The 17,566-nt window shown below is 67.6% G+C and overlaps 1 protein-coding gene across 1 annotated transcript in view; it reads left to right on the top strand.

Moving 5' to 3' along the window:
* The window catches only part of CELSR1 (cadherin EGF LAG seven-pass G-type receptor 1), a 103,749-nt gene extending 90,516 nt beyond the window's left edge, over positions 1–13,233 (top strand). The window contains exons 20-35 of the mRNA XM_054582596.1: positions 416–559; positions 1,383–1,587; positions 2,553–2,720; positions 4,172–4,298; positions 5,814–6,014; positions 7,243–7,417; positions 8,047–8,159; positions 8,444–8,523; positions 9,328–9,454; positions 10,044–10,169; positions 10,572–10,666; positions 10,895–10,998; positions 11,235–11,384; positions 11,755–11,988; positions 12,263–12,524; positions 13,193–13,233. Of these exons, the coding sequence (XP_054438571.1) occupies positions 416–559; positions 1,383–1,587; positions 2,553–2,720; positions 4,172–4,298; positions 5,814–6,014; positions 7,243–7,417; positions 8,047–8,159; positions 8,444–8,523; positions 9,328–9,454; positions 10,044–10,169; positions 10,572–10,666; positions 10,895–10,998; positions 11,235–11,384; positions 11,755–11,988; positions 12,263–12,524; positions 13,193–13,217 (2,336 nt within the window). The 3' untranslated portion in view covers positions 13,218–13,233. The remainder of the gene's footprint in view (positions 1–415; positions 560–1,382; positions 1,588–2,552; positions 2,721–4,171; positions 4,299–5,813; positions 6,015–7,242; positions 7,418–8,046; positions 8,160–8,443; positions 8,524–9,327; positions 9,455–10,043; positions 10,170–10,571; positions 10,667–10,894; positions 10,999–11,234; positions 11,385–11,754; positions 11,989–12,262; positions 12,525–13,192) is intronic.
* The last annotated feature ends 4,333 nt before the right edge of the window (positions 13,234–17,566 follow it).

Genomic DNA, 17,566 nt, shown 5'->3' with positions numbered 1-17,566 from the left:
AGCTCCCCGTTTTCTCCTGCAAGTGTGGGGGTGCTCAGGCAGAACCGGGGGTTATCCCGTCCCGAGGGTGGCCCCTTGATTTACCCAATTACCTGTCAACTGGGTGGGTCTAGAGCCCACGGCGTCCCTGCCAGGGGCAGGGGACAGTGCGCACCGCTCACAGGCGAGGCTGCTGCCGTCCCGTCCTTGCCTCCGGTGCTGCCCCGTGAGTCCGGCGCTGATGGTTCTTGGGTGTCCGGTTAATGATGGGCCCGCACATGTGTCCCCCTCCCGCTTAGGGACCCGCCGGGTGAGCCCGGCGGGTTTAAAGAGCGCAGGGAGGCAGCGGATTCTGGTTTAGGGACGGTGGGTCGGGGCAGCTGTTCCCGGGGCGGGGCTGCGCGCGTGTGTGACGCAGGCCACTGCTGCCCCGCAGTCCTCGCCGTCGACGTCTTCGACAAGTTTAACTTCTCGGGAGCCTGGGTGCCGCGGTTCGAGGACATTCGTGGCGACTTCCCGAAAGAGCTGGCCTCCTCTGTGTTCTTCTCGGCCGACTTCTTCAAGCCCCCGGAGAGAAGAGGTGAGCTGCTCGCGAACCAGCGTGGCCGTGGGGCGCCGGCCGCTCGGGGGCGGGGTGCCCTGCGGCGCATGAGAGCCTGACCTCGGGGCCTGGCCGGGGTGTTGCTGGGTCCGACTCCAGCGGCAATGACGGGACATGTCCCACAGCCACTCAGGCGTCTGTCCCAAACAACCTGCCCCCCCCCACCACCACCGACAGGATGACTGGGGCTTGGCCCGCCTCCCCCGCCGCCGCCTCGGGCAATGCCAGGCTGGCAGCCTCCGCCCTCAGACCCTGACCTCCCGCGTGGCCCGGATCCCCTCTCTGCCGACTGTCCCCTAGGCAGGCTCTCAGCCCAGCCCTGGCCTCATGCCCCGCCCCACCCTCGGCCCAGACAGCAGAGGGGACTGCCTGCCCTGCTGGGGGGAGGTGCCCGGACCCCCGGCCAGCCGGCTGGTCAGTTGGAGACACGCGGAGCGAGTTGGGTTGTGGAGGGGAAGGAAGGCTTTAGACCCAGCGATTTACTTAGGGCCCAGAGCAAGTACAGGATGGGACAGGCTCGCCCTCCACTCCCAGGTGCGCTCTAGGGCCTTAAAAGGCCACCATGTCGGGGACGCTGTCTGGTGTCACCTGGCCCCTTGGTGATGCTCCTGGGGAGATGGCAGTAATGCCCTCCCACCGCCTCCAGGAACTGCTGTTCCACCGTCTCCTGGTCCCTGTGGGCGGGGATCGTAGAGGATCTGACCAGCTTGCCCTGCACGCGGCGTAACGCCCGGGAGGCCCGCCCACGGGGAGCCCCCGTTACGGGTGCCTCCCCCCCACCACGCTCTTGCTCGCGTTGCAGAGGGCCCTGCGGCGAGGCCCATCGGCCGGAAGGCCGCCCCGCAGACCCCGCGCCCCGGGCCCAGCGCCGGGAGGGAGGCCCCGTTCAGCAGGCGCAAGAGGCACCCGGACGAGCCCGGCCAGTTTGCCGTCGCCCTGGTCGTCATCTACCGGACCCTGGGGCAGCTGCTGCCCGAGCACTACGACCCCGACCGCCGCAGCCTCCGGTAAGGCCGCCCGGGAGCCGGGGCGGGCCGCGCCGGCAGGGCCCGGGCTCCCCGCGCGTCAGCGCCCGACCGCCCTGCCCTGGCCAGGGAGCTCGGTGGGTCGGAGCTTCGTCCAGTGCCCCGAAAGGCCACCGCGTGGTCCCCAGTTAGGGCGCGTGCAGGAGGTGCCCGATCGATGTGTCCCTCTCACATCGACGTTCCTGCCTCTCCCTCCACTTCCCACGTCTCCCTCTTAACAACCCACGAACACACGCTCGCGGAGCATCTGTGTAAGGACGCCCCTGCCCTGCAGCCTCCCTCGGTCAGAGGTCCTGGGACTCCCCGGCGGGCACTGTCCCTGCTGTTTCTGCCGGGAACGCCCCCTCGAAGGACGCCGTTGACACGCGGGCTTAGGAACAGTGTGATTCCCGCTCAGAGGGTCTGTCCCCGTCCCCGTCTGCCTCGGGCTGCCTGGCGAATACCAGCTGGGGGAACCGGAGGCGCCCAAAGGAGCACCGTGGCTGTGGTCGGGGCGGGCGCACGTGGAGGCTTCGCGTTTTCAGCCTCCGTGTCGCTTTCTAGCTGCCCCCCGGGGCTTCGGGTTCCCCCTGACGAGGGCTGGGTGAGCGTCCCCCACGGGGCATAATTGGGCCACAAGCTCCCATCCACTGGGCCTGGTAGTCTTTTCAGGCGTTTCTGCTATTTTATGTTACGGGGCCTCCACACTTTCATCCCATGACATCCCTTCGTTTTTAAATTCCAAAGCCAGCCTTTGACCCAGAGGGGACCCTCTCCCTGAGCACGTGCCCCATCAGTGACAAAGCCGGCAGCAAGCCCGAGGCGGCCGCAGCCCGGGCCGGCCCACCGCGGGGGCGAGCCTCCTGCAAAGAAGGCCATGCCGCGTCCCCGGCACGTCTGCGCACAGGTGTTTGTTGCACGCGGTTTGCTAAGTGCGCCGGTCGCTGTGCTCTCGTTCTCGGCCGCAGGCTGCCCAGCCGGCCGGTCATCAACACGCCGGTGGTGAGCGCGGTGGTACACAGCGAGGGCACCCCGCTCCCCAGCCCCCTGGAGAGGCCCGTCTGGGTGCAGTTCGCCCTGCTGGAAACGGAGGAGCGCTCCAAACCCGTCTGCGTGTCCTGGAACCACTCCATCACGTAAGGGCGATGCCGGGGCCCCGGGCCGCCACCCCCTGCCCCAGGTGCTGCGTCTCCATGCAAGGGCCTCGTGAGGCCGGAGTGCGCCCCAGGGCCCTTCACCCCACCGGAGGAGCGTCTCGGGGGGTCTTCTTTCCCTCTCTTACTCCCCTTCCAGCCTCTCGGGGGGCCGGGGGCTCGTCCGGAGGCGTGAAGTTCCTTACAGGCGCACGTGCACACGGACATACATGCCTAGAAACGCGCACACACACACACACGTGTATGCACACAGGCCGACACGGAGATAGGCTACTCGCCTGCAGGGCTTGCAAGGTTTGGCCGCCGCCACGCCGGGCCGGGCACCATCGTACACGCGCACACATGGAGGCAGCTCACAGGCTGGGCCCCTGCCCTTCCTCTGACCGTGGGGATCCCGGATGTCCGCGGTGGCTCCCTGTGTCCCTCGGGGGCGCCTGACGTCACCTGGCCCGCCCGCGAGCCAGCATGCCAGTCCCTGGGGCTGGCAGTACCCCTGGGAGGCTGCGCCACCTCAGCAGGGTCCCCGCCTGCAACGCTGGCAGCTGCGACAGCAGGGAGTTTGACCCTGTGTGCCCGGACGTTCCCCCCGGTCGTGGTTCCCGGGGGTGAGTGGGGGCCTGCCTGCCCAGGGCGAGTGAGCGGACGCCCGGCTTGGCTCCGAGAGACCATCCTTTCGCCCGCCCGCCCCTCTCTCTGAGTTTGCCAGACCCTAGTAGGTGAGCAAGCGGCAGTGTCCGCGCTGCACCAGGCGCGCGACCTACAGACGAGGCAGCGCCGGCCCGCATTCACAGCGGGGACTTGGGCAGCACCGCCTGGCCTGCGCGGGGCACGGCCGTCCCTTGGGGTGGCCCCGTTCAGTCCTGGCAGGGAGCCACGGCCCTAACTGTTCCCTCGGCTCTGGGCCGCAGCTCTCGTCCCCGCGTGTTCAATTCTCGGCCGGCCTGCGTCCACCCTTGCGTCCCATTTTACAGATGCGTAAACTGAGGGTGAGAGAAGTGGCTGGACTTCCCGGAGCAGCCTGTCGATCAGGGTTTCCCGTCAGGAAAATGAGAGCCCTGGGCCCAGCCGCCAGGCGGCGGCCGTGAGACACCGCACAGCCGCGAGGGGAAGGGGCCCGGCCATACTCAGTCCCTAGACTCAGAGCAGGACCGAAGAGCAAAGCGGCCGTTCTGACGACTGGCGAATGCTCCCGGCAAAAGGGGCCTCTGGTTGACCCAAGACGTCCCATCTCACTTTGGGATGTGACGTGTAGACGGGCAGCGGCCCTCGCCAGCCAGGAAGGGGCGTGGGGAGGGTTCACACGGCCCCCAGGGGCAGCGGTGGCCATGGGCCTCCTGGAGGTGACAGGGGCGCTGGTCTGGGCGCAGGGAGGGTCCCACGTGGGCTCCAGCAGGAGCGGGGGACCCTCCCTGCCATCCCCCTTTCCCCTGCAGCCCCGGTGGGACGGGAGGCTGGTCGGCCAAGGGCTGTGAGCTGCTGTCCAGGAACCGGACCCACGTCACCTGCCAGTGCAGCCACACCTCCAGCTTCGCGGTGCTCATGGACATCTCCCGGCGCGAGGTGGGCGCAGACCCCACGGGCAGGGCTGCCCGCCGGGCGGGTGTGTCCGGCCCTTTGTCTCCCCGCACTAGCGTTTCCATAACAAAGGCCCCTTGAAAGCATTTTCAAAGGGACCAGGTTGTAAGTAAAAAACCCGAGAGGGCAGACCCCAAGCCTCCGACTGAACAGAGGCTCCTGGAACGCACGCCCCGCTGCAAAGCAGGGTTCCCGGTGCCGAGTCTGCCCCTCTCTAAGTTTCAGGGGAGCAAAGAGGCGGCTGGCAGGAACAATGGCCTGTCTCCCTTCAGCGCCACACCTGCGGCCCCCAAGGCCGCGAAAGACAAAGGAGGCTGGCCAGGAGCCACTGCCGCAGCGGCTCAAGTTGGACCCCGGCATTTCGGAGCCTGGCCATGCAATGGGATGCAGGGGCCAGCGGGGCGCCGTGGCACGGGCAGCTTGGGGGCCCCCCGCTGGCCCCCGGGAGCAAGAGCTGGGGCCTGGGTGGCGGCAGTGTGGCCGCCTTTCTGGCCTGGGCTCTGTCCCCGGAGGCCAGGCCGTCGTCCCTCCCCGGGGCTCCCTGGCCTGCCGCCGTCCCAGCTTCTGCCACGCTCCTGGGAGGGTGCGCTGGCCATGAGGTGCCGCCGCCAGGCCCCTGGGGGGGACAGGAGGGGACCGTGCCCTCAGCCTTCCCCAGGCAGAGGCTCAGTCAAGCGTGCAGGTCCGGGTCCCGGCGTGGGGTCGGGGGCAGTAGGCAGTTACTCGCGGTCTTAGTCCCCGTGGAATTGGGGGGCCCCCGCCCTCACCAGGCCAGGAAGCCGGGCAGTGCCAGGAGCGGCCTCCTCGGCCGACGAAGCTGCAGTCCAGGTAGCAGAGAAAAAAAGAGCCCAGGCTCCAGAGTGCCCGGTGCCTCAGCGCCCGCGGCCTCGGACTAGCCCCGAGGTAGCCGCAGTCCGTCGCCCGGGCAGCCCCTGCCCAGAACTCCACGGGTGCAGAGCAGCACTTTCTGGGAGTCTCTGGAGAACGGGAACTCCTTGTTCCCCAAGTGCCAGGACTCCACAGGATGCCAGGTCCTGGACAGAGGTGACGTTTGGCAAAGTGCGGGCGACGGTGGCAGCCCCCAGCGGCCGCGGCCCACCTGCCTTTGGGGTAAACTGAGTGTGTGCGGGAGGGCTCGCCCCACCAGGATTCGGGGACGGACTCGGCGCCCCCACGACAGCAGGGTTGATGGGTGAGGTTTCTCCTGTTCTCATTTTTTTATTGTGGCAAAACATGCAGCGTAGAATTCGGCACTTGGGCCGCAGTGAGGCGTGTACCGGCCAGGGTGCCACGCCCGCTCACGGACTGTGCCGCCGTCACCGCTGTCCGCCCGGAGCTCCGGTGGCGGCTGCGCTGCCCGTCCGGTTTTGTTCCGAGCGTTTCTGCCCCGGGAACCGCGCGGCCGGCGCGCCGGGCCCTGCGCCAAGGAGCCTGCTCCGCGGGAAGGCTCCCCGGCGCTGCGCCCTCACACTGCCCCGTCTGTGACCCGCCCACCCGCAGCACGGAGAGGTCCTGCCCCTGAAGATCGTCACCTACGCGGCCGTGTCCTTGTCCCTGGTGGCCCTGCTGGCGGCCTTCTTCCTCCTGGCGCTGGTGCGGACGTTGCGCTCCAACCTGCACAGTGCCCACAGGCACCTCGTGGCGGCCCTCTTCCTCTCACAGCTGGTCTTCGTGATCGGGGTCACGCAGACGGGAAACCCGGTGAGTTGGGCGCCCCGCTGTGTGCGGGCCTCATCGGTGCGTCAGGCGGGACGGCTCTGGGCTGCATGTCTCGTGCGGGGCGCTCCACGTGTGCCTTTGGCCTCCACGGTGGGGGGGGCGGGCGGGCAGCAGAGGTGGGGGGGCAGCCACTCCTTGTACCTGGAGACCGGGCAGAAGGCGGGACCTCGCGCCTCCAGCGGGAGCGTGCTTAGTGTAAGGGTCTGCGCGTGTGTGGCTCTGTTCGATTTTAAAACGTTTCAGTAATGCTTCTTCTTTAAAAAGAAAAGTGGTTTTATGGGTTTGCTTTTCACATGGCTTAAGGCCACGAGCCACCAACCTCGTACTGATCGGTCCTCCTTTCCCGGGGCCAACGGTGCTGTGTGCACTGGGGCGCAGGCGTGTTTGGGGCGGGCTCGCCCTCCGCGGCTGGCTGACCGCTCCGCCCAGCGCCAACCGCTGCCTCTCTGTTTCCTGTGTCCGGTGTCTGAGGCAGCAGCCTGCCATTCTGTTCCCTTCTGCTTGGGCCCTGCTCTGTACTGCGTTTGGCAAGTGTTCACCCACCACGGTCCCTCCCTCATCTCCGGGGCTTTGCTTCTGGAGAGAACATGGCCCATGGAGGCTGGCGTGGCAGCAGGGGGTGCTTGTGTTCCCAGCGAGCCAGGGCTCTGCGGGGCTCCCCACGGGGTGCCCTGACCCGGCTCCACTGTGGGTCACGGTGGCCGTCTCTCCCCTCCCACCTGTTGGGATCGCGGTGTCTCCTTGGTACAGATCCTGAGACCCCGGCGGGGGGCGGGGGGTGGGCTGACGGGACAGCCGCAGGGACTGGAGACCAGCCCAGGAGCCAGAGTGGAGGCCAAGGCCAAGTTCATGGCCTGGGGCCCTCCGCAGTATTTAAGTTAAATGCCAAAGTCAAATGTTTGGAACCCCGACATGAAAATACAGACTTCCAGCTTCTACTGAAGTCGCAGGAGGCTCTGCCTCCCACCTGCCCCCAGCTGGGCCGCGGGAGGGTCCCTGTTCCACACGGGGAGCCTGAGATGCCGTGACTGCTGCCACTCGGCCGCTCTTGGAAGAAGCTAATACAACAGCCAATGACCTCGATGTCCTTGTTCAGACCTGCAGACCCTCACGTTAGCCGTGTGGCCTCCTGGGTGCCCCCTCGCGCCTCAGCCCGCGGGCGGGGTGGGGGGGTGCCCGGGCCAGCGCTGAGCGGCGCCTCTCCCCGCAGTTCCTGTGCACGGTGATCGCCATTGTCCTGCATTACGTCTCCATGAGCACCTTCGCCTGGGCCTTCGTGGAGAGCCTGCACGTCTACCGCATGCTGACCGAGGTGCGCAACATCGACGCCGGCCCCATGCGGTTCTACTACGTCGTGGGCTGGGGCCTCCCGGCCATCGTCACAGGTGAGGACGCACGGAGCAGCCCCGCCGCGGTGGCGGGGCCGGGAACTGAGCGCCCGGGGGGCCGTGTGACGCCGCTGATAGGGCAGCCTGTGTCCGAGGTGCCAGCGTCCGGCCCGGGCTGCGCGGGTCCTCCTGTGGCTTGTCCCGCGGTGGTTAGAATCTGTGGCCGTGACTTGGAAAACACTAGAAGTTCCTCGTCTGCACGGCGCTGGGAGGGATGAGCGGCGTCTGCGGGGAGGGGGGTCCTCTCCTTGTGTGTGGTGAGCGGGATGTGTGCGGCGCATGTGCACTCGGCTCCTCCCTGCACCGAGGTCCCTCACGGGCACCCTGGCCTCCTGCTGGACCTTCATGGCTGGGCTGCCCGGCCCCCTCGCTCGTCCTGGGTCGCCAGCAGCCCCAGCCCAGCTGGTCCCCCTGTGGCCGTGTGGTCCGGGTGGGCCCTTGATTTGACACTGAGCTGGGTTTTGTTCAAGGGCACCTGGGCCTTTGTCCCATCCCAGTGTCTGTTGTGGGCGCCCGGCCCTGTCCCCTGAGGGCGACGCGGGGGCCCCGGGCCTTGCCCGCATGGGGTGGGAACGCCTGCGAGCGGGCTCACCACCCGGCCGCTCTCACGCCCCTCCGATGGCCAGGACTTGCGGTGGGCCTGGACCCCCAGGGCTACGGGAACCCCGACTTCTGCTGGCTGTCCCTTCGAGACACGCTCATCTGGAGCTTTGCCGGGCCTGTCGGGACGGTCGTAATTGTGAGTACGGAGGCGGGGTCCCGAGGGCGTGGGAGCCGCCCCACTGGGCCGCCGGGGGCTGGGAGGGCTGACGTCTCCGCGGTCAGGCCTCGTCCTCGGACCTGCGGGTCCTGGGTTCCCGCCGCGTCCGCAGGAGACGTTGGCGTCCGGTCCCAGGAGGGCCCCGCACGGCGGGGCGGGGCGGGGCCGAGGGAGGTGAGAACACTCAGACGTGTTGGGCTTTTGAAGGTTTCTTGTGATGACACAGACGGGAAGGTCGCCTGGCCGTTTGTTTGTCTTTTCAGGTCAACACAGTTCTATTTGTCCTGTCGGCAAAAGTCTCCTGCCAACGAAAGCACCACTATTACGAAAGGAAGGGGGTCGTGTAAGTTGGCGCTGGTGCCGATGGGCGGGTGGGGCCCGAGGCAGAGACCCCTGGACAGTGCCTGGCGCCCCGTGAGCGGGGCCCCCCGGCCGCTCCCAGGTCAGCCACGGCAGCGCAGGGACCACCCGCCCGTCCCGGGGACCCGGGTCAGCCGCACAGCGGGGGAGGCAGCCGCGTCTGACGCAGCGGTGTCTGGGTCTGAGCGCTGTGCGGGCCGCAGCGGGGACCGGGCCCGGCTGGGGACAGCAGCCTGAGGCGGGGAGGGGCACATCTGGGCGCAGGGTGGGGGGTTCCCAGCTGAGGGCAGGCCGGCGTTAGCAATGACACGTGGGCTGCATTCCTCTCACCGGGGACCTCGTGGCCATAGTAACAGATGCGCCCAGGAGGCAGGGACAACGGCAGTGGCTGGGGAGGGGTGCTGAGGTGACGCCGGGGCCCTGGGAAGGAAGGAGGGGGCTCCCGGCAGAAGGGGGGCCCAGCACAGAGAGAGCCTGCGGTGTTTCGGGAGCGGAGAAGGCACCAGTCCACCAAAAACCCTCAGGGGGTCAGGCAGGGCGCAGTCCTGGACCCAAGAAGGGGTTGGGGAGACGAGGACAGGCGTCCAGCAGGCGGGGTGCCGGGCGGAGGGGGAAGGGCGAAGGGGTGGCGCGCCGGCGGGGTGCCAGCTTGTGGGGTTTGGGGAAGGGAAGGCCGCCGGGGGGCGGGTGGATGGACAGACAGACGAGTGGACAGCTGGGCGGGTGAGCGGCTGGGAGGGAGGAGGACTGGAGTCACGCCTGTGTCCCCCTCTCCATCCCGCCCCAGTGCCCTGCTGAGGACCTCCTTCCTCCTGCTGCTGCTCATCAGCGCCACCTGGCTGCTGGGGCTGCTGGCTGTGAACAGCGACGTGCTCGCCTTCCACTACCTCTTCGCCATCTTCAGTTGCTTACAGGTGAGCGACTCGGGGGGTCTGCTTGGCCGCCCCCGTGTGGCCATGGGTCGCTGCTGCCGCTTGCTCTGAAATGTCTGGGCCCCGAGTGGCCGGGAGGGTTCCCCGGGAGGTCCTGGACCCAGCGTCCAGGCTGCGCCCCGGCTCTCGGGACAAGCAGGCCACAGTGTGTTCAGGTTACAGCACACGGTCCCGCCACCAAAAGGAACCTGGTGTCCCAGACACAGCTCTGCCCAGGGCCCCCCAGAGCCCCTTCCCTGGTCCCCGGTGTTGTCAGGGCTCAGCCAGCTCAGGACCCACTCCCCACCTGACAAGTCAGTCCCACTCGTGTCCCCAGGAGGGGTGTGGGCCACTCACCATTCGCCCCGAGGCCCCCCAGGAAGTCGGTCAGTGATGTAACGTGGGGCTCCGGGTGGCCCGAGAGCCGCGGCCTGGGATGGGGCCCTGGGTCCCCGGATGCCAGCTGCCCCGGCCCGGCCCCCCGCCGGAAGCAGGACCCGCTGCAGGGGAGATGTTGCCGGGCCCTGCCCTGCGCCCACGCCCGGGCCGGCGGACCCCGGCTTCTCTCCCGACCCGCCCCTCCCCCCTGCAGGGCCTCTTTGTGCTCTTGTTCTACTGCGTGCTCAACGGCGAGGTCCGGAAGCACCTGAGGGGGGTGCTCGCCGGGAAGAAGCCCCACCCGGACGACTCGGCCACCACGAGGGCCACCCTGCTGACGGTAGGAGGCGCCTGGGCCGCCCCGGGCCTGGAGGCCGGCTGCTGCACCGCCCACCGGGGGTCTGTGTGGGGGTCGGGGCCAAGTGTGCGACGCAGCTCCGAGCGCTCGGTGCCCCTCGCCCAGGGGCAGCACAGGGCCGTCCCTGCACGTGGCATCCGGCCGGACCCGGTGCGGTCTGTCCTAGTCACACAGCCCGCTTCCCCGGGTCTCGGGAGGACGGGGCCCGGCCAGAAGCAGGGGCTGAGGGCAGGAGGCGCCCTTGGCCGGGGTGGGGGCCGGGCGGCGGGTGCCCTCCCGTGCCCGCGGTGAGGCCTGTGCGCCCAGCGGGGCGCTGCCGGGGTCCCGGCACCGGGGCTGGCTGCGGGGTGACCTTGGCTCACAGGTGACCGCGCCCCTCCCCAGCGCTCCCTCAACTGCCACACCACGTGCAGCGAGGAGCCACACCTGCTGCGCACAGCCCTGGGCGAGTCCACCGCCTCGCTGGACAGCACCGTCAGGTCAGGCCCGCGGGCCGCCCTCGCTGTGCCCGGGGGCGGGGGGTGGCCCGGCCCTCGTCGCCTGTGCCCTGCTGTTCTGGTTGACGGGGCTCCCTGGTGCGCTCAGAGAGCCTCCCAGAGCCCACGGGGCCATGCTGGCGCGCTCGGCAGGCGTTCGGGGAGGGCGGGTGGCCGCGCCCAGCGCCCCCCGTGTGGCAGTGCTGAGCCCGCCCTGCCTGCCCTCCGCAGGGACGAAGCGGGCCAGAAGCTGAGCGTGTCCTCCGGGCCGGCGCGGGGCGGCCACGGGGAGCCAGACGCGTCCTTCCTGCCCCGGAGCACCAAGAAGCCCCACGGTACGGGTCCCAGGAGGTGGGCTCCCATCGCCTGCGGGCTGCCCCCCGGGGCTGGGGGTGGGAGCTTCCCACAGCTGTCATCTGCCCCACGGCCGCTCCGTCCCTGGGACACCTGCAGCCTTGAAGGGCCCCACCACCGCCAGAGGCCTGGGGCCCAGGTGGCTCTGCCCCACCTCAGGCGGACCCCCCCCCCCCCCCGCGCCGGCCTGAGCCCCCGTCCCTCCTGTCACCTGCAGGCCACGACTCGGACTCAGACAGCGAGCTGTCCCTGGACGAGCAAAGCAGCTCTTACGCCTCCTCCCACTCGTCGGACAGTGAGGATGATGGGGCAGAGGCCGAGGACCGATGGGACCCGGCCCAGGGCCCTGCCCACAGCACCCCCAAAGGTGAGGGGCCGGAGCAGGCACAGCAGGCGGGGCTGCACCTCCCGGGGACAGAGGCCCCTCTCGCAGCCACCGAGTGCAAGCAGGGACGTCTCGGGGTCTCTCTGGGGACCTCCACTGCCAGGGCCCCACAGAGCGGACCCCTCCTGCCAGGGAGGAGGGGAGCCAGCAGAGGTGCTGGGTGTTGGGGTGCAGTGGGGGGTGCAGCCTGGGTCCCCACTGTCACGGCCTCCCTGTCGGAGCCTTGGTTCCCCGCCAGCCCCGACCCGAGGGTCCCGGACACTCAGGGCACACGCGCCCCAGCCGGTGGGAGTCGGGAACTTTTCAGGGGGTGGGGCCTCCCTGCTTGTTGATGGTGGCCCTTGTGCCGCAGCGGACGCCGCGCCCAACCACGTCCCTCCCGACTGGCCCGACGGGAGCCTGGGGGGCAGCGACAGTGAGGAGCTCGGCGAAAGGCCGCCCCTGAAGGTGGAGACCAAGGTCAGCGTGGAGCTGCACCTGGACCAGCAGGGCAACCACTGCCGCGAGCGCCCCGCAGACGCGGACAGCGGGGCCCCGCCCAGACCTGCGGGTGTGCCGCCCGCGCAGCCCCCGGAGCAGAGGAAAGGTGCCTGGGGGCGGGGCCGCCTCCTGGAAGCCCCTGGTCCTGACTTAGGGGCCCAGGGGCGGGGCGGGGCCTGTCGGATGGGGTGGGGCCCGCTGGGCAGGGTGCGTTGGAGCAGAGGCGGGTCCTGCGCGCCCGTGGGGTTGGGGTCCCGGCCGGCAGAGGCGGCCGCCTGGCCCCACCACCTGGGGCGGAGACCCAGGGGGGTGTCCTTTCCGAGTCCGCAGCAGCCGGCAGGGCAGGCTGACCGGCCCCTCCCCTCCCCGCCACCTCCCAGGCATCTTGAAAAACAAGATCACCTACCCGCCACCGCTGACGGAGAAGACCCTCAAGTCCCGGCTCCGGGAGAAGCTGGCCGAGTGCGGGCAGAGCCCCGCCTCGTCACGCTCGCCCTCCCTGGGCTCCAGCGATGGGGTCCGCGGCCCCGACTGCGCCATCACCGTCAAGAACCCGCGTCGCGAGCCCGGGCGCGAGCACCTCAACGGGGTGGCCATGAACGTGCGCGCCGGGAGCGCCCAGGCCCACGGCTCCGACTCCGAGTGAGTAGCGCCGGGGCGGCCCCCAGCCGGCCTTCCCTTTGGGCCCCGTCCAGGGTTGGTGGTCAGGGGCCGGAGCACAGCGGCCGAGACCCTGGGGCGCCCAGGCAGAGGGCCTCTAGGGCCACCGTGGGGTGGGGTACCTCAGTGGGAGGGGCCCAGCCAGAGGGGCTCGGGCTTGGGTCCAGAGGAACTGCCCGGAAGTGGGCAGACTTCCTTCCTGGGTGGCCCAGGGCCGTTACTACCCCACTTTGAGGTTGAGAGGACTGGGGTTCAGGAGGCGACAGGCTCCAGACCGGCCTGCTGCCCTCCCCCCTCGGCCCCTCCCCCCTCGGCCCCTCCCTCCCACAGACCCTAAGGGAGGAGCCCAGTGGGAGCCGGGTCTTCTAGGACGGCCTTCCTAACGCGTAAAGCGCGAGTGCGGCGCAGCCTGCCGGGGGTGCTGGCGGTCAGGGTGCAGGCTCGGCCGCCCCGTCTCTTGCCTCCTCCTTGGGTAGCTGTCCGCACGTGAGCTTGCACGCCCTGGACCCCGCCGGGCGTCCCCGGTTCCTGAGGGGGGGTTCTGCCCCTCTGTGACCGTGACCTGGGACCTGGCCCAGCCCTGGGCTTCACGGGGGCAGAGGCCACCTCGCTGACCCTCCACCTGCCTGGTGGCTTCTTCCCACGCGCAGAGGCAGTAACGAAACTTCAATTTGAACCATCAGGAAACCGTGAGATTGCCCTGACCTCCGCCTGGGCTTCTGGGCTGCGTCGCGGTGCCCTCAGACCTTGGAGCCCGAGGGGCCACTGCTGTCACAGCAAAGCAGGCCCTGGGGTGTCTCTGAAGTGGCAGCCCCACGCCGGGCACAACCCACAGCCCAGACCTGCCGCCCTGGGCTGCCCCAGGGCTCAGGGCCCGCCCGACCCTGAGACAAGTGCCAAAGGCCACAAGCAGGAGGCGGCGGCGTGGGCCCCTGGCCGGCCCGGGTGGCTCCTCAGACTGCGGACGGAGCCGGAAGGGGGCGCTGGTCTCAGCGGGAGAAGGCCCGGCCCCAGGGCTGGCAGGGCGAGCCGGCCATGCCCGAGAGGGACCGCCAGGCCCGGCTTGCCAGGGCTTGGGGACACCAGGCACAGACCGAGGTCCGATGTCCGGCCCCCCGTGGGGGCCTCCCCCTGCCGTCCAGGCCTGTGGCCAGCAGGCTGCGTGGAACAGCCCACGACAAAGCCACGCCTCGTCTTAAAGCGGATCACGTGCCTTTGTGGAACAGGTGTAGATACTTTTACACGCCTGTATGGAACGCGAGAAGGCGGACGCCGGCCCGTGTTGTGTTTCTGCCGACTGCTGACGCTGGGAGACCCGTGGGATGCTCCCACAGCGCACAGTCCTTGAACCTGCTGCGCGCTGATGCGGCTGGCGTCCACAAGTCCAGGGCGGGGGTGCTGGGCGAGAAACTGGACCGAAGCCACAGAGAGAGGTCCCTGTGCGGCTTCCCCGCTGAGCAGGAGCCTCGGGTGTCCCACGCACAGCCCGAATCCTCAGCGCACCTGTGGCTGCGAGGCGGGCCCTCAGCCGCACCTGCCTGGGCCGCGGTGGGTGCGTGACGGGGCGCTTCGGGCCTGGGCTGGGTCCAGGGAGCCCTGCCGAGGGCGGTGCGGAACGCGGGCGTCACACGGCCGGGGCGGCCATGCTGGTCCTTCCCTGGCTGCGCCCTCGCTCGGCTGCGCAAGATCCGGCCCCCTTCCCAGGGGCCCGCTTCTGCAGGTGGGGAACCTATTGTCCCCCTGCTCCTGGCCGCCATGGCATTTTAAAGCGTTCACACACGTCCCCGATGCAGATGGAGGTATGAGGGCTTCCAGGATGTCATGTTCTTTCCTGCCAATTCCCCGCCCCCCCACTCTTTGAGACTGAGGACCGCCAGGCAGCCTGGGCTCCCACCCCCCCAGTCTGACCAATCACTTCGTTTTGCTTCAAATGGCCAATTGTGCAAAGGGACAAAGCCACCGCCGCCCCTTCAGTGGTTACCGAGCTGTTTTTTGGAAATTCATACCAAGGACCGGCGGTGACTGTCCCATTGTGGGCAGTCGGCCCAGCGTGGCCCGAGGGGCTGTGGAACGAGGCCCAGAGTTATTCAGACACGTTTTATTTCAGTGTTTTCTTTGTGGTTCCAATCACGTGCCCAAATAAATGATCAGCGCAGCTGCTTCCAAATACGCGCCGCCGTAAGTTACGATGAAAACCAAGTAAAATGCAAAGATCTCCACCCTGGGTTCTTCTGATGAAAATGTGAGCAGGGTCCCCGGCCGTGGGAGTGGGAACGCACGCCCGATGCTGGCCGGGGGCCTGAGACCCGGCGCGAAGCAAGGCCCCGCGCCCCACACCCGAGTGAGTCACAGACGTGCCTTAGCAGGCGGGCGGCCGTCTGAAGGTGCAACGCGGCAGTGCCTCGGCGTCGACCGCCCGTGGGGCGTTTTCTAAGGAAGAAAAGGTTTTAATAGTTTTGAGTCTTTGAACTCTCCGTTGTCATGGGTTGTGCCCCCTGAGGTGCAGTTTTTAATTTGATCAGAACTGTTAACCAAAAAAAGCAATTGTCAGTTTTGTGAAAAGAAAAATGTAAACCTATTTTTGTGACTTTTTAAGACTCTGACAGAGATTTAGACACTGGAGGGTTTTTGTTTTTGTTTTTTTTTTAAAGCAAATGTATATTTATTAATGTTCAGAACACTGGAATTACATCAGATGAGAAAAATGTCTACAATAAATTAAGATTTTTGAGTTTGTATCTCCGCTGGGCTGGAGCCCCTGCTTCCGGGGCCGCTGTGGGCGGGGCAGGGGGGCGGCGCGGTGCAGAACGCTGACGACAAGCCTCGGGGGCGGGAGCTGGGCCGGAATTTGTTTATTCTCCTTTGGGGGTTTCCTGAGCCCTTTCAGTTTGTATCTCGCCTGACCGAGGACATTTTTGGCCACATTTTATTGCAGTTGTCTTTTCCCTCTGCACCTCTCCTGTCCTGGAACTCCAGTGACCAACTGGTAGACCTTGGACATTGCCTCCCAGTCCCTAAGGCTCTTTTCATCTGTTTTTCTTAAAAAAGATTTTATTTTCAGGGAGACGAAGACGGAGGGAGAAAGTGAGATGAACATCAATCAGTTGCCTCTCTCGCACCCTCTACTGGGGGCCTGGCCCACAACCCAGGCACGTGCCCTGACTGGGAAGCGAGCTGGCGACCCCTTTGGTTCGTAGGCTGGCACTCAGTCCACGGAGCCCCACCTCCGTTTCTTACATTGCATCCTTTCTAGTAACCGATCTAGTAACCTTCACTGACGCCCTCCTCTGCCACCTGTACGCTGTTGAGGGTCCACCCAGAATGTATGACTTCACGTGCTGTCAGCTTGAGTCCTAAAACCTCCACTCAGTTCCCTCTCTAACTGTCATCTCCCTGCAGAGGACGCCTGGTTCTCCGTGGGGCCCTAGGGTGTCTGCCTGCCCTCTGGGGCACAGCTGTGACGGCTGCTTTGAAGGCTCTGAGGTCTGTGCCCGGGTCATCCTGGGCCGGAAATCGGTCGTCATGTCTCGGCTTTTTCCTGGCTCTTTGCACACTGCCTGATCTCACAGTGAATCCCATACTGGCATTTTGAATGTCATGAGGCTCTGGGTCCTGTTAGAACCCTCTGGCAGATGTCACCTCTGCTGGTTTCAGCGGGCAAACAGCAGGCAGGGCTCGGGCACGCATTCGGCCTTGCCCTCTGCGGGCAGTGGCCCCAGGCCGGCTCGGCACCCGGGGCCTCAGCTGGACTGCCTGGCCCAACTGCCGCTCACGGTTGAGGGCAGTGTGGGGCGTTGCACGTCATCGTTCTGTTCTCAAAGCCTCTGATAAGCCCTTTTGGGCCTGCTCTGTATGCCCCTACGTCGGGGGGAGCCGGCACCTGTGTCAGCACATGGAAGCGAGGGGCCCACTCCTGCGGCTGCCCCCCGGGACCTGCCTCACGTGCACTCTTGGGGCCCCTGGTCTTGGTCCCACTGTCCAAGACGGGCCTTTTCCAGAGCACGAGCCACCACACTGTCCCCACTTCCACCCAAGTGGCACTACACTCGGGGAAAGTTAGAGGAAAAAACAGGGTTGCACCACTCTTCAGCCTGCGGGCCCCCTTTTTCCAGGCCTCCCTTGGACGGGAGCCCGGCTGCTGGCCACACAGCTCCAGAGATTGGGAGGGAAAAAGGAAACCCTCCATGAACACCTGCCCCCAAGGTCATTGAAGTTTTGCTCCCTCCCCAGCCCACTGCTGCCGTTCGCTGGTCAGAGCGCTCAGCAGCGGGCAGGACCGGATAGCTCCCCACCCGGAGACCAAGCTGGCCAGGAGACATGGGAGGGTCCAGGGCCCCGGTGGAGGGGAGCAGGCCCGCCTGTGGCGGCGGCCAGTGGGGTGTCCTGTGGACATAGTGCACTCACCGGCCTCAGACAAGGCCGCGGCGGGATCAAGACCAAAACGAGACCCCCTCCGTAGTGCCATCCGAACGCAGGCATGAACTCCAAGCTCTGCCAGCCCTCAGAAACGCCCAGCCCCCCAGACCCAGCCGCGGAGGGGCCTGCTGCCTCACCAGTAGCCACCGCGGCCTGCCCCCGGTCGCCCTCCCTGCAGGCCGGCCTTGTTGAGATACCCGGGTTTGCTTCCGGGGACTTAGACGCCAGCAGAGGCCAGGCCGAGGGGTTGGCACTGGCTTGCGGCCCAGGGAGGGAGCCTTCCAGGTGTGGGGTGCAAAGCAGGGGTGCAGTCCTAGGGCCGGCCTCAGGAGAACACTCCAGAAGTGGTGGGGGTGGGGGCAACGCTCTTCATATTGCTCTGAGCCCGCCCCGGCCACTGCGGCCCGCCCAGGTCTTCCTTCAGCCGCTCACCTGCAGGGACGAACCTGGGGCCTGCAGGCGCCAGCGGTGCGCTTGGCCCAACGACGCCCCCTGGTGGGCAGCAGCTGCTGACGCTTTCAGAGCAGTGCCGGGCGTCTCCAGGGCACAGGGAGGCCGAGGCGCCCAGTGGAGAGCAGGCCGCACTGCCGGCTGAGAGGCTGCCCGGC

This window comes from Pteronotus mesoamericanus, unplaced genomic scaffold (assembly GCF_021234165.1).
Source record: "Pteronotus mesoamericanus isolate MK-2021 breed Mesoamerican mustached bat unplaced genomic scaffold, CSHL_Meso_final contig_702, whole genome shotgun sequence".
NCBI classification, from domain to species: domain Eukaryota; kingdom Metazoa; phylum Chordata; class Mammalia; order Chiroptera; family Mormoopidae; genus Pteronotus; species Pteronotus mesoamericanus.
This window is presented reverse-complemented; position numbering and strand designations above follow the sequence as displayed.